At 31.9% G+C, this 13,330-nt stretch overlaps 1 protein-coding gene across 1 annotated transcript in view; it reads left to right on the top strand.

Annotated features, from left to right (window-relative positions):
• The window catches only part of LOC106478620 (F-box/LRR-repeat protein 4-like), a 142,110-nt gene that overhangs the window by 106,173 nt on the left and 22,607 nt on the right, over positions 1-13,330 (top strand). Inside the window, 1 exon segment of the mRNA XM_022382246.1 lies at positions 10,169-10,276. Coding sequence (XP_022237954.1) covers positions 10,169-10,276 — 108 coding nt within the window.

The raw sequence follows: 13,330 nt of genomic DNA on the forward strand, positions 1-13,330 counted from the left end.
AAATATAAACTTAATCTAAACAACGTTCATATTAAAATAAATACATAACAAATTTGTTACAACTCCCTTCTTAGAGAATTAAAAATTGGTTTTAGACAATTTTTAACTAAAATATTATATATATATATATATATGTATATATATATATTGACAACATTACATTTAAATATGATACATTATTCAAAAGATTACACAACTTCAGTAATCATTAGAATATATAATACAACCAATACAAATCACCATATGATCATAAAATTACATAGTACATGAAAGTACATCGGCATAAATGTTATAAACCCTTATGATATGGATAATCTTCAAACCATATTTTCATAATGATAAATTGCAATTTAACAGCCATATTTTTTTATGTGTGTGTGTTTTCTTTTTCCTTCTTTCTTTGTCTTTTCTTTCTCCCTTTCTTTTTCTTTTTGATTAGATATCCCATAATGGGTAACAATACTAAGACCATCTTACATTCTTCAAAAGCTGGGATAGGTTTCAAAGAAGCAACATAAATCTGGTTAGGTTTTCCGACCAACTGACAGGTATGACAAGTTTTGCAAAACTGAGAAACATCTTGCCTAATTTTGGCCAAAAGAAATGTCTCATAATTTTGTCACATATCTTGTTGACACCTAAATGATCTCCCATGGTGAGTTCCTGGGCAACTCTCAATATTTCTGAACGATATGCTTTGGGAACAATGATTTGATAAACAATAGCCCAGTCCTCTGAAGCTGGCACATCTGGTGGTCTCCATTTCCTTATAAGTATACCATTTTTGAAAAAATAACCATCTGGAACTTTCTCCAGTTCATCTATTGGGAGTGCATATTAAAATAGTGAAGAGCTCTGCAGATCTTTATCTTGTTCAGTGATCAGTTTACTTTTAGTAAATGGAACTTCACTAGGCGAATCAGATCCCTCACGTCCATCGTTGTCCCTCACCGAGAAATCATCAGTAGGACAATTATCCACAAGGTCCTCGTCAGATCTAAAACATTTTTGGGACAAATCTATAACATTGTCCTCTGAATCCATGTCTATCAGTTGTTTTTGACTTAATTTCTTATCCTGAGCTTGAGTCACAGCACAAGAGGGAAACACATCGGGATTCTCCTCAACTACAACATCATCCTTAGATGAAACAGTGATCATCTCACTAACCATTTTAGGTTTGGCAACAACTTTTCCCCCAGCCAAATCGTTTCCCAACAACAATGATACCCCCTTAATTGGCAGAGTAGGTCTTACTCCAACCACAATCGATCCCAAAACTAGGTCTGATGCTAAATAAATATTAAGAAAAGGAATATTAACAAACCCACCCTCAATACACTGAGCAATAACAGACTCACCAGTGGCAGAACTCGAATCTAAAGGCAATATACCTTCTAACAACAATGATTGAGTTGCCCCAGTATCATGTAGAATAAATATGGGTATGGGATTGCTAGTGTCATTTGCCAAAGATACAAAACAAACAGACACAAAAGGTCTAAATTCCTCCCTGATTTCATCAGCTTTAAATATCAGTGGCCAAATCAATAACATTGGAAGATCTGGTGAAACTATATCCATATGTGGACACAAACACACTGGGTGTTGCCTCCTTTTCTTTTTCAAACACCAACAATCGGACATAACATGACCAGGTTTTTTACAGAAATGGCAGACAGACCTTGATTGTTTTAAAGAAGTTTTATCCTGACTGTCAAAAGATTTTGAACAAGAGGAGTTGGAATTTTTGGAAGAATCCTCAACTTTAGTGGATTGAACAGATACAGGTTTTTGTTGAGATGGTAGGAATTTCTTTTTATCAAAAAGTGGTTTTATTTGTTAAAGTGTAGTCATCAGAAAGAGCGGCTGCTTCCTGTAGTGTTTCAACTTCCTTTTCATCAAGTACGTTTTGAGGTCATCATGTGCACAACGTTTAAATTCCTCAATTAGACATAATTGTCTTAATTTATCGAAACTATTGCCAATATGCATAGAATTGCACCATCAATCAAAATAAACCTCTTTTTTTTTGTGAGCAAATTCCATATAAGTTTGATTATCTTATTTGTGATAACCTCTAAACTTTGGCAATAAGCCTCTGGTACTAACTCTTATACTTTGAGAATAGCTGCTTTAACCTTATCATAGTTCATACACTCTTCTAGAGAAAGAGCAGTATAAGCTTCTTCTGCTTTACCAGTTAAGAAACTTTGTAATAATAATGGCCATTTTTCGTTGGGCCATTCCATGGTTTGGGCAACCTTCTCAAAATGTTGGAAATATTTATCAACTTCATTTTCATTAAATGGTGGTATCTTAAGATATCGATTAAGCTCAAAGTTGTCATTTTGCCTTAGTCGGTCAGTGTTGAGTCAAATTTCCATTTCTTTCAGCGTAATTTCTTTTTCAGTTTCAATACGAGCTTGTTCTTTCTTGGTTTCGATTCGAGGCTGTTCTTTCTGGGCTTTGATTTGAGCCTGTTCTTTCTCGGCTTCAATTCGAGCACGTTCTTTCTTATTCTCAGTTTCGATACAATCTTCTTCGAGCTCGAGTTGCTTGAGTTTTAGCTGTATCTCTAATTTATCTTTATCACTCAACCCCAATTGGCTAGTAGGGACACTATAGTATTCCTCTAATGCTTCCTCAGGCAACAAATCATCATCGACTAGTATTTCGATAATACACTTTTTAAGTTCATTTTTTCTCATTGATCTTTTAACTTCTAGTTCTAAAACTTTGGCAATTTCGAGCAATTCATTTTTGTTATATTTTTCTAGTTGTTCGAGGGAGGGTGATACAAGAAAATCTTGATAATCAGACATGATCAAATCTTGTTGGCACTGATAAATATAAATTCAATTTAGTCGAATTTTATCTCTGATTCAGATCCCGGACGAGCCTCAATTTATTAATGTTACGTATTAGAATTTCATATAGTCCGAAGCCAAGTTAACTGATAATTTAAATTTAGTAATTAAATTGTACTTTAGATTCAGTATTTAAACATATGCTGATATATTAGTCAGTTTAAGATATTTACCAACAAGATTGATACACACCATTTTCGTTTTTAACACAAATACGTTTTAATATACACACACAACAATACAATTTACAGTAACAATTATTACAAATAGTTATTACAAACAATGATTTGTAAACAGAAGTTTCATAAACTTAGAAACAATATAAAGTTTTCTTTCTAGTCTGGAACCTAGAGTTCACAATGAGCAAGTTAATTTCAAGTCGATGTAGATACAATTCGCCAGGAAGCTAGCTAGCCACACACACTGTTAAATGATTTGTAACGTTCGAAATTTATAAATATTCTGGTCGAATATCTTAAGTTTTCCGATAGATAAGCATTATAAAAATCACAGTTACAGCTTTTGAAGTTTATAGCACACTGATTATAGCGAATTACTAATACACACTCTCTTTTAGGTGCATCTCATTGGTTGTATTTATAGGCGTGGGAAGGTTTTCTAGAAACTTCAGATTACATAACAATACTGAGCTATATTTAAACATTTACCTATATAGATACATTGTTGATTCCTACTCTCGAGAATCTTCTACAACTTTGGAGAATAGACGAGAGTTTTGCAATACAATATGTTTTTAAATATAAGCTTAATCTAAACAACGTTCGTATTGAAATAAATGCATAACAACAAATTCATTACATATTACATTACAGTAATTTTTGTTACATCATTCTTAATGCTGCTATGTATTCTTCTATTAATAAGGGGACATAATGATATTTCAGTTATATGTTTTTCATTGCATGCCACTACCCAAAAGGCCTTTGCTCAAACCCAGAGCTCCCTATGTTGGCTTACAACATATGAAACTGTTAGTCGAAACACACTATACTGCTTAGTTCTTTAACAAAAAAATGTACCTAAAGCTCAAATTTTGAGACCAAAACATATATTTTTGTGTAATGTACATTGTTGAAAGTTTGGGTGCAATAAGAAGTAATTTTTGTACATTGCTCTCATCATTCTCATTAATTTTATTTTCTAAAATTCAACTGTTGTTTTATAAAATATAGAAGACTATATAACAACTTTTAATACACAACCATTTCGAGACACACAAGCACCACAACTGATAGTTTTGTGCCAAATTTTGACAGTTTTTTCAAACTTAAAAAACAAATGTCATGCAGGTGAGTAAATGTTTTTATTTTATTATTAAAATTTCTCTTTGGGCCCCTTTCAGATACACTGGTTGCATGGGCATAGTTATGCCACTGCATACAACAATGCAAAAATGTAAGATATACAAAAAGACCCTTCAAGAATGATTCATTAAAATTTAAAAACCTGACTGTAATAAGAAAAAAAATAGAATCACATTTTAGCCATCTGCTCATGTGTTCAAGTCAATTATTCCAGCTATTTTTCTTTTTTTTATATATAAAAGTGTGATATATGTGTCAGTTCTACAATCACAGCAGATGATCACAACACACTATCCTGACTCCATATAATACCATGGAAACTAGGAATACATAAAATAGTATTCTGACACTCTCCTCAGAATTAAATTATGTAATACACTGTTTCTAGGCTTTAATTGGTCAATATTAGTTGGGGTTTATTGCAGAGCTACAACTCACCTGTTCCATACATCATGCTTGGTGATATCTTCTGTAGCAATTCCATCCACAAATACCAGTGCTTGTTTCTAGGTTAGAGACTAATGAACCTTTGGGCTTATGACCCATATTTACAGGGCTGCTATAATGCAAATTTAATGCTTGAACTACTGTTTTGCACTTTTTCAATTTAATGATCATTGCCATTGTAATGTAAGTTTAATTTATTTAAACCAAGTTATGAATGGTAATTAGTAGGCCTACTTGTTTATGTGCTCTAATGCAAATCAGTGCTAAATTTGGGGTCAGTTTTCGGGTAATCCCCGTAAAAGTGTTTATGCCAAATATCAAGGTTCCTTAAGGGGTTGGGTGAAAAGTTTTACCTATGTGCATACCTCAGGTCCAAGACGATTCATTTGGCACCATTTAGAAGTTGAGGATTCCAACAGTTTAGGAGAAAGTGTTTTTGGGAAATCCCCATTTTCTCCAAGAGATGGGGTGAAAAATGTTACCTTTGTGCAAACCTCAGGTCTGAGACAATTCATTTGGAACCACTTAGAAATTGGTGTGACCAATGATTTAAGAGTAGTTATGTGACACACACAGATACTGAATCTTATTATACTAATGTAAAATTCATCAAAAATGATAGGGCAAGTACTACCACCCCTACTCCATAGTATACCATAACCTCACATTTCATAACCAACTGAAATAAGTAACTAAATTTTGTGAAATCAAGCTTGACCTACAAAGAGGCAGAAAAGTGCAGTTGAGGCAGTCAAACGTTGGTAAATTCCTTTTTGAGCCAATCAAAATTAAGATCATTCATGAAATGAATTCATGGCATATTCACAGAATAATTGTTGGTAAAAATCAGTTAGGTTAACAACTTCTAATATACAGGAAAGCCAGTGTGTTTTGGTAACACTATGTTCCAACAATGGCTTTTATGTCATGTTGTTTAGCAATATGCAAAAGTATAACTGAATATTATTATTAGTCTGTGTACTGAAAGTATAAAATGAAATGTATAGACAACAAAACTGGAAAATGTTTTGTTGATTTCTTAACTTAGAGTCTCAGGTTTGTTTCTTATTATAAATGTTAGTGATATAACAGAAAAAAATTGGATCTATTTTTTTTTTACTTTCATGATAAATTTTATGCACTTGTTTCTAGACTAGGTGATCTCACACTACATAATTAGGCTTATTATACAAACATTCACTACACTTATAAGGTTTCACAGAACCCCTCTCTCCCTTGCACCATCGTCACTAAAATCATAATGGGCAGACAATAACTGAACTCCTCTATCTGGATAAATGCATTTTGGCTTTTATGACTTCTATTTTGAGAAATCAAACGTGACATAAAACACACTAGCTTTTATATAGGTTTTATAGGTAATGACCTTCATTTATATTAGAGGAGCACCAGTAGCAAACCAGAGATGGACTTCTTCACTTCTAGCTTGTCTCCATTATCCTTATTGAAGTTCATAGCGAATGGCCAATGTAGTGGCTTCATTTGAAGGCTTGTTAAAGTGCAGTGTCCAACAAAGCTCTAGCAAAACCAGCATCTACCAAAAACTCATCCTTACATCCATGTATCTTCGTGGGCACTTACCAAGTCACATCCAGCTCAGAGTTACCTGAGTTGGCCACCTCATATCTTGACACAAGTAAGCTAATCACTGTACATGTCAGAATTGATAGAATCAACCACCAAGTTCCACTAATTTAAAGTAACTTAAAACAGCGGTTGCTATATATGTTGTTAACAGAAATAAATAAACCTGTGTCTTCCCCACTTTTCTGTTGTGTTGTTCTCTTTTTTCTTTTTCTGTATCCTGTTACATTTCTTTTTTATCTTTTTCTCTTACTTTCTATTCTGCTTCTCTTCATCTTTACATGTCTATCTTAGATTCTCTTCACCCACTCTTTTGACTTTTTAATCACCACTTCAGACTGTTTTGTCCCATTCAAAATATTGGCTTTCATTTATTATCTTATCTTGCTTCCTTTTGTTTTTCTGGCCAATTCAAATGGTTTCTTTCTTATTCCTGTAATTCTTGTTGAGTAATCCTCTTCAGTATTGTTTTAAGTGCCTTTCAGATTCCTTCTTTTGCTCCAGTTTTGTTCCATTTCTTTTTCTCAAATTTTGCTATTATATAACTTGGCTACTTTCTTCCTTGCATTCCAAGAACTCCTTGCAGGAAGAAGTTTTTTTTTTTCCACTAGTTTTCTCACCTTTTCTTCTGACTCTTTCAGGTTTTCCTTTCCATCCTTTTTTTTCTATTTTGAACACCATATTCTGTCATTTCTACTATTTTCTAATCCATCAATCTGTTTTGAGAGATCTTACTAATTATTATCTTAAATCCTGAATTTCTCCTTCAAATTACATTACTCTGACTTCCTATCTTTCCTCAACAATTCCAGAGTTACTTGCAGGTGGCCTAACCATGTGTTTTTATTTTTTCAATTCTTTTTTATTTTATTCATCATCTTGTAAATATGTTGTATTTTATTCCTTGCTTTGTCATTCCTATTTGATTTTATCAAGATATTTTCTATATCTAATCTGCATCTTTTTTATATTTGGGAACAGAATATTTCAATTGTCTTTCCATGAATTTCTTTTTTTGTTTCAAATAGAGATTTTTCTAACTTGAACAAGCTACTACTTCTTTCCCTCTTCCTGCTATCAGTATGTAGACTAATCTAGTCAAAAAAGCATTAACCTGCTTGAATGCATGACACTAGAACTTTGTTCTTTTGGTATACTGTTATTTCTGTAATTGTAAACATTGTATTTTAATATTTGCTTATATTGGGCAGAAACCAGAACTCCATCAATACAGTAGAGATCACCAGCTCCAGTTACGATTAAACAGCCCCAAACTTGGATTTTACCTTTTCCATGTTTAGCTGAAGGTTGTAGATAATTTTCTTTTAATCTTTCACCACTCCTTCAATGAACTACATGGTGTGTATTGGTTCCAAAAATCTCAAACTTTGACTCATCAGACAAAAGTGCTCTTCTCCACAGACAGGTTGTCCAATTCTTTTGGATTTTGAAAACTTAAGTCTTTTCTGCTTGCTACCTTTGTGGAAAAAATGTTTTCTTCCTTCACTGCACCTTTTCACTCTTCTTCACACAATTTGTATTGCACTGTGGAAAGGTCAATTATAACATTAGTGGTTCTTAGAAATTCAGCAGCAAAACAGCTGCTAAATATTTATCTGTCTATGAGTGAAATAAACCTAAACTACTTAACATCTGATCTGAAAAGCTTGGGTGAACTTCTGGTCCTACTCTTCAGAGGTCCAGTTTCATTGTATGTGTTTATCATTTTTTCAACTCTTGTTTTTTATGTTTTTGACTTAGAAATTTCATGCTGACTGTAGCCATCTTTATAGAATGCTATATATATATTACTCCATCAGAAAACATGCATATTGAAGCTATATTTTATTCTTGAAAGAGCAGCTATATTGAAATAATAGGCTACCAAACATTTTATCTACATTTTGCAGAAGCAAAAAATAATTGTAAAAATCAAAGAAAACTTTTTAATACTTTTACAACAGAAAATTTATAAATGTGTGCAATGTTATTTTATTTGGACATCAGTAGAATATCCACAGCATTGTAACTTGTAAAACTACATGCTCCTTTTTTTTCAAAATCACAATTATTAACAATTTTGACATTTTTTATTTAATTTTTTAGAATTCATTTACACCAAACACATAGCTTGGAATGTATTTGAATAAATAAGGGTTTTAGATGAACATTATTACCTTGTTTCATCCTGGACACATTTTACACACATGACTGATTGGTGATCTCTAACTTATATAAAGCAGTGGTTAATTATAAGCAGTTAAATGTATTTGAGGAAAGTATACTTACTTTGGAGTCATGCAGAATCTTTTTATTATTCTAACAATGTGTACAGAAAATAAATTTATGTGATTCCCAAGTAAGTTAGTTTTATCATGACTTTTAAAAATATTTTTAGTAGTCAGAAAATTAATTTTATCTTTTTGAGTATACTACAAATTTCTTTAGTGGTGAATTTGTTTTTACAATGAAAAGGAGTACAACGTTAAAATAATTTCACAATAAATAATTTATTATAAATAGGGACCAGCCCTAAAAAGATTACATGTTTCAGTGTTCTACACTGACATCCTCAGCAGTAAAAGTTAAAGGACGATGGTGGTGTAGAACACTGAAACATGTAGGTTTTTTAGGGATGTACCCTGTTTTAAATAAATTATTTATTGCACAATTATTTTAATGTCATACTCCTTGTAATTGTGTACATATACAAAGGTGCCATTTAATGTATGTAAATTTTTGTTTCTTCATTTAGTAAAAAATTTCCTAATTTACTATTGTTGATAGTATTTTTAATAATCTAAGATGAAAAAACATTTTAATTTTACTAACTTGGTATGTGTCAGGCTCTTGTAGGTCTATTACATTCTTGAGGTCGGCATGACATCACAGTCATATGATTTTTTATGTAGAGCTACCATATACATGTGCATATTCTTCAGTTATCATTCATGTATTATTGTTTGATAGTCAAATTATCAATTGCTATGTCTTATCAATACATGGAGAAGTTGTTAGTCAAGGCATTAGCGAGATATTGAGTAAATTTACAATTAATTGGGCTTGATTATTGTCCCTACCAGCACCCTGTCAACTCATGGATAAATGACCTGACAGAATAGCCCAGTGTGCAGTACCCAGATTTGTACAATTACCTTGTGTTAAAAACATATCAGAAGACATCATTTACATGATATAAAATGAGCTGAACACACATAATTATAGTCAGATTATGGCTCCCACAGCTTTTCTATTGCTTCTTGTGTTCTGCAGTTGATAGCTTTCAGCCACAACATTCTTCTTTCCTTTTCAGTAGCTTGTTATTGGGGAAAAACATGCACTAAAAAGTAAACTACCAGGTCGAATCAGTTTTTAAAACAATTATTGACAAATTGTCTAAGCCTATTTTAGGCTAGGAATAGAATCCCACAAATGTTTTCTTTATGCTTACTATTAAGGGGAGCTGGAGGACTGGGTATGAAATTGAAGGAAAGTTCAGGTATTTTCAACTTGTTATTAGAGCAATTGAATACACAACAACTCTTCACCATATTTGCAGGTTTGGAAAAACAAAAGTTCATTGCAAACACAAATAGTTGTTATGAATGCGAGTCTATACAGTGAACAAGTGTACAGAATGAATAAAATTTTCCCTTCGTCACACTATTTGTTTGCTCCTTTGCCTCGGTATCTATGTGGGCATTGCATTGTGGGAGGGCAAAGTCCCTGGATGTCTGACCTCAAGAATTTAGCTTTCTGCCAAAAAATAAGTAAATAAAAAAACTATAACCAAGTACCATTTCAATGGATTTTCTAGTGAGACTTCTCATTTTCTGAATCTCTATAGTTTTGAAATAAAAAAGTGTTTGTGATCATAGCAGTATGTATGTATGTAGCTCTTTAAATAATTTGCTATGTTAGGTCATTAAAATCTGTGAACTTTTGGAGAGCCAAATCACTCAGTGCTGCAGGTGTTAGAGCTATTGCTGGACAATGTCTACAGCTTGAAGAATTGGATTTGGGTTGGTGGTATGTATAATACTGAAGTATAGCAAAAACAACTAAAGTTTTCAGTCTTTTTAAGTATCTTCAAATCTTTAGTTGTTTTCAATTTTAAGTTTTATGAGCAAAAGTAAAGGGTTTAAAAATAAGAATCTTTCAATTATAGAGTTTATTTGAATAAAGATATTCAAATTTATCCATTAACAAACACTGAGTAAATGATTTGAACTTAAGAATTTAAAAAAGTCTATGTTTTGTTGTTTTATTGGGTTTTATGTATTGTACTTTCATCCACTGGAAACAATTTCTAACATTTTTTTTGGTCTTGAACTAGTGTATAATTACTAATAAGGAATAAAACAATCTTTAGTAGTGGTGTATTCTCTTTTATGTTAATTTTATTTTGCTTATAACATTTAACTCTGGTAAGTATTTTTCTTGAATAGTGAACTGAAGAATAATGAAAAATGGTTCTATGAATGTTGAAGCATATGTTCTTTATTTACGAAAGTGTACAAAAATAATGTTTTTGTATAAGAGTTTTGGCTCACTTGTTTCAATAATTGAAAATAAGTACTTCTGTAAGTGGTTCATTAGCCAGAAAACATACATAAAAAAAAAGGCTAAGGGCCCAAAACGTGTTTATTAAACATTCCCAAATAACAAGAATTTCTCCATCATTATTCTATAGAAACAAGAACAAATATAATTATGCTAACAGATATACAGAGCTAAATATAAATAATAACAAAATCTAGTAATAACAGTTTTAAGTGATATGAAAATTGTTTTGCAGAGAATGAAGCAACGTTTTAATTAGCAAGGTATTTTATTATCATAAGTTCAGCTTCAAAAATTAAATTGGGAAAATAAAAAATCTGACTTCTTAATTTCAGTACCCAAAACTATTGGATGAATGGCTACTACAAATGTATGCTTACTTTGAAACATTCAGACGAACATTTACTAATATACAACTTTGGAAAAACTCAGAAATATTGTAGACTAACATGTATATTAATTAACAATATAATTGATCAGCAGTTTTCCAAAGTGAAGTATGCATCATATCATGGCAGACACATGTTGTTGTTGAACATATGACATTTTCATGTTTTATTCACAATTTATGTGCCAATTTAGCACTGATTCAAATTAATTCCCATACACAGTCAGAAAAGCAATCAAACTCAATCTAGATCTATATTCATGTTATTTTGTTTATAATAGGCCTAAACTTGTGAGTGACTTAGCAATGTAACTTAGTTGTAAGTTGTAAAACTAAACAGTTTAAAGCTAACATTAACAATAAATGTCATTGTAAGCATGGTAAGGTTAGGTACTAAGGAGGCTTACTTGGCTTCATGATATGACCTCTAGAATGACAATATAAAATTGTTAGAAGAATTTGATGATAATTTGTTTCCATTTGAATTTAAAATAAAGAATACTGGAAGCATGAGATCTTGAGTCTCAATTCTGTTTATTACATTTCTTGAGCCAAAGTATAGCTTCATGAATAACTTAGTTGATGTATATGTTCTTTTAACAACACAGTTCTCTGAGCAATAGGCTCCAGACAATGGACCCCAGTGAGGGCCTAGGCGGCTCCCACAACCCCGACCTATCTTGTGAGCACCTGTGGCACTCACCTCCATGAGTGGTTTCAGTTGATTCAACTTCTCTATGCTGCTATCCCTGATTACATCAATGCACAAGGCATAATTAACAAAATTCCTTATTGGATCAAAAGTTTAGATTTGTGACAACTTTCTTGACAGGAAATTTAAGGAATATTTTCTGATTCGATCCAAATGCTCTTCCATTAACAGATACAGTGTCTGGTCCCTATAAGACTATTATAATTTCATGTAAGATTATTTATTTATTTATTTATATATTTATTAAAATTTACTTTTATGTTCAGCAATACTATTAGCATGTTTTGCTATGCACCATTTTATTACATTGTTGTAGTTTTATATTCTTTTTGGTTACAATAATTCAAAATCAGTTTTGTAACCTGTGACATTCATAGACCCTTGATAAAGGCATAGGCCAAAATGTCGGGTAGAATAAAAAAACACTTATGTGAAGTTGTTTGCCATCTTCATTGAAAGTGTTTTCCATCCTTCACTCAGCACTGAAACTCTAAAAAAATAATAAAAAATATTATATTTTTCATATAAGAGCATTGATTTTGGGTTTTCCATCATGGCCCTTCTCAACAGACAATGGATAAATTTGAAATGGTTATTAGCATTTTAAGGAGGAATTCTTCACAGAAATGGAGAAAGATGTGGAACACTCTGGAGGTAGGCAGCACAACATTGCATTCATATAGACAGTGGATGGTAATACTACTGATGTTGTAGATTTTAGAATGATGTTATTCTTTTATTCAACTGCAGAGCCTTTAAGTGATTGATATAATATATCCCTGGTTGCATCTCAGGCACATGAACTCATACTACTGATGAGATATTCAGTGAATGTTGTTTGTCATTAAAGTTGACCCTTTTAACCAAGACTGTTTTGAAGACACATTTTAACTGAACTTGTGGATATAGTTGTTTGGTAATTTTCTTAAACATCTATGAAATAGTACCTTAGTGGAATATTACTAAAGTATCAGTTTGATTTGCAACATCTAACATAACAGAAGGGATATTTAGTTTTTCAGATTTGGTGTGGATTATTGTATTTAGCAATGACAATGGAAAACTATTTGTTTCTATGTGCTATTTTAATGTTCTCAGCTTCTGCTTCAAAAAAGGTTTTGATTTTTTCTTATCTTAAGTACTATGTACAATAGGATTTCAACCATATTTTCTTTAAAACTTGAAGGAGTGAAACTTTTAAAATGTGAATGAAGTCCAGTGAAAGTGGGTTTATGATAGACTTTAGTGATAAGTATACCCTGGTTATTTAAGACATGAACATCTAAAAATGAAAATTTGTCATTTTGTTGATTTTGAGCAGTAAACTTTACACTGAGTGCTCACAAGTAAATATACACATAATTTTTCATCATTTAACTGATTTATGCTAACTCATTTGTGTTCACAGAGCACTATATAA

Source organism: Limulus polyphemus, unplaced genomic scaffold, assembly GCF_000517525.1.
Source record: "Limulus polyphemus unplaced genomic scaffold, Limulus_polyphemus-2.1.2 Scaffold233, whole genome shotgun sequence".
In the NCBI taxonomy this organism is placed as follows: domain Eukaryota; kingdom Metazoa; phylum Arthropoda; class Merostomata; order Xiphosura; family Limulidae; genus Limulus; species Limulus polyphemus.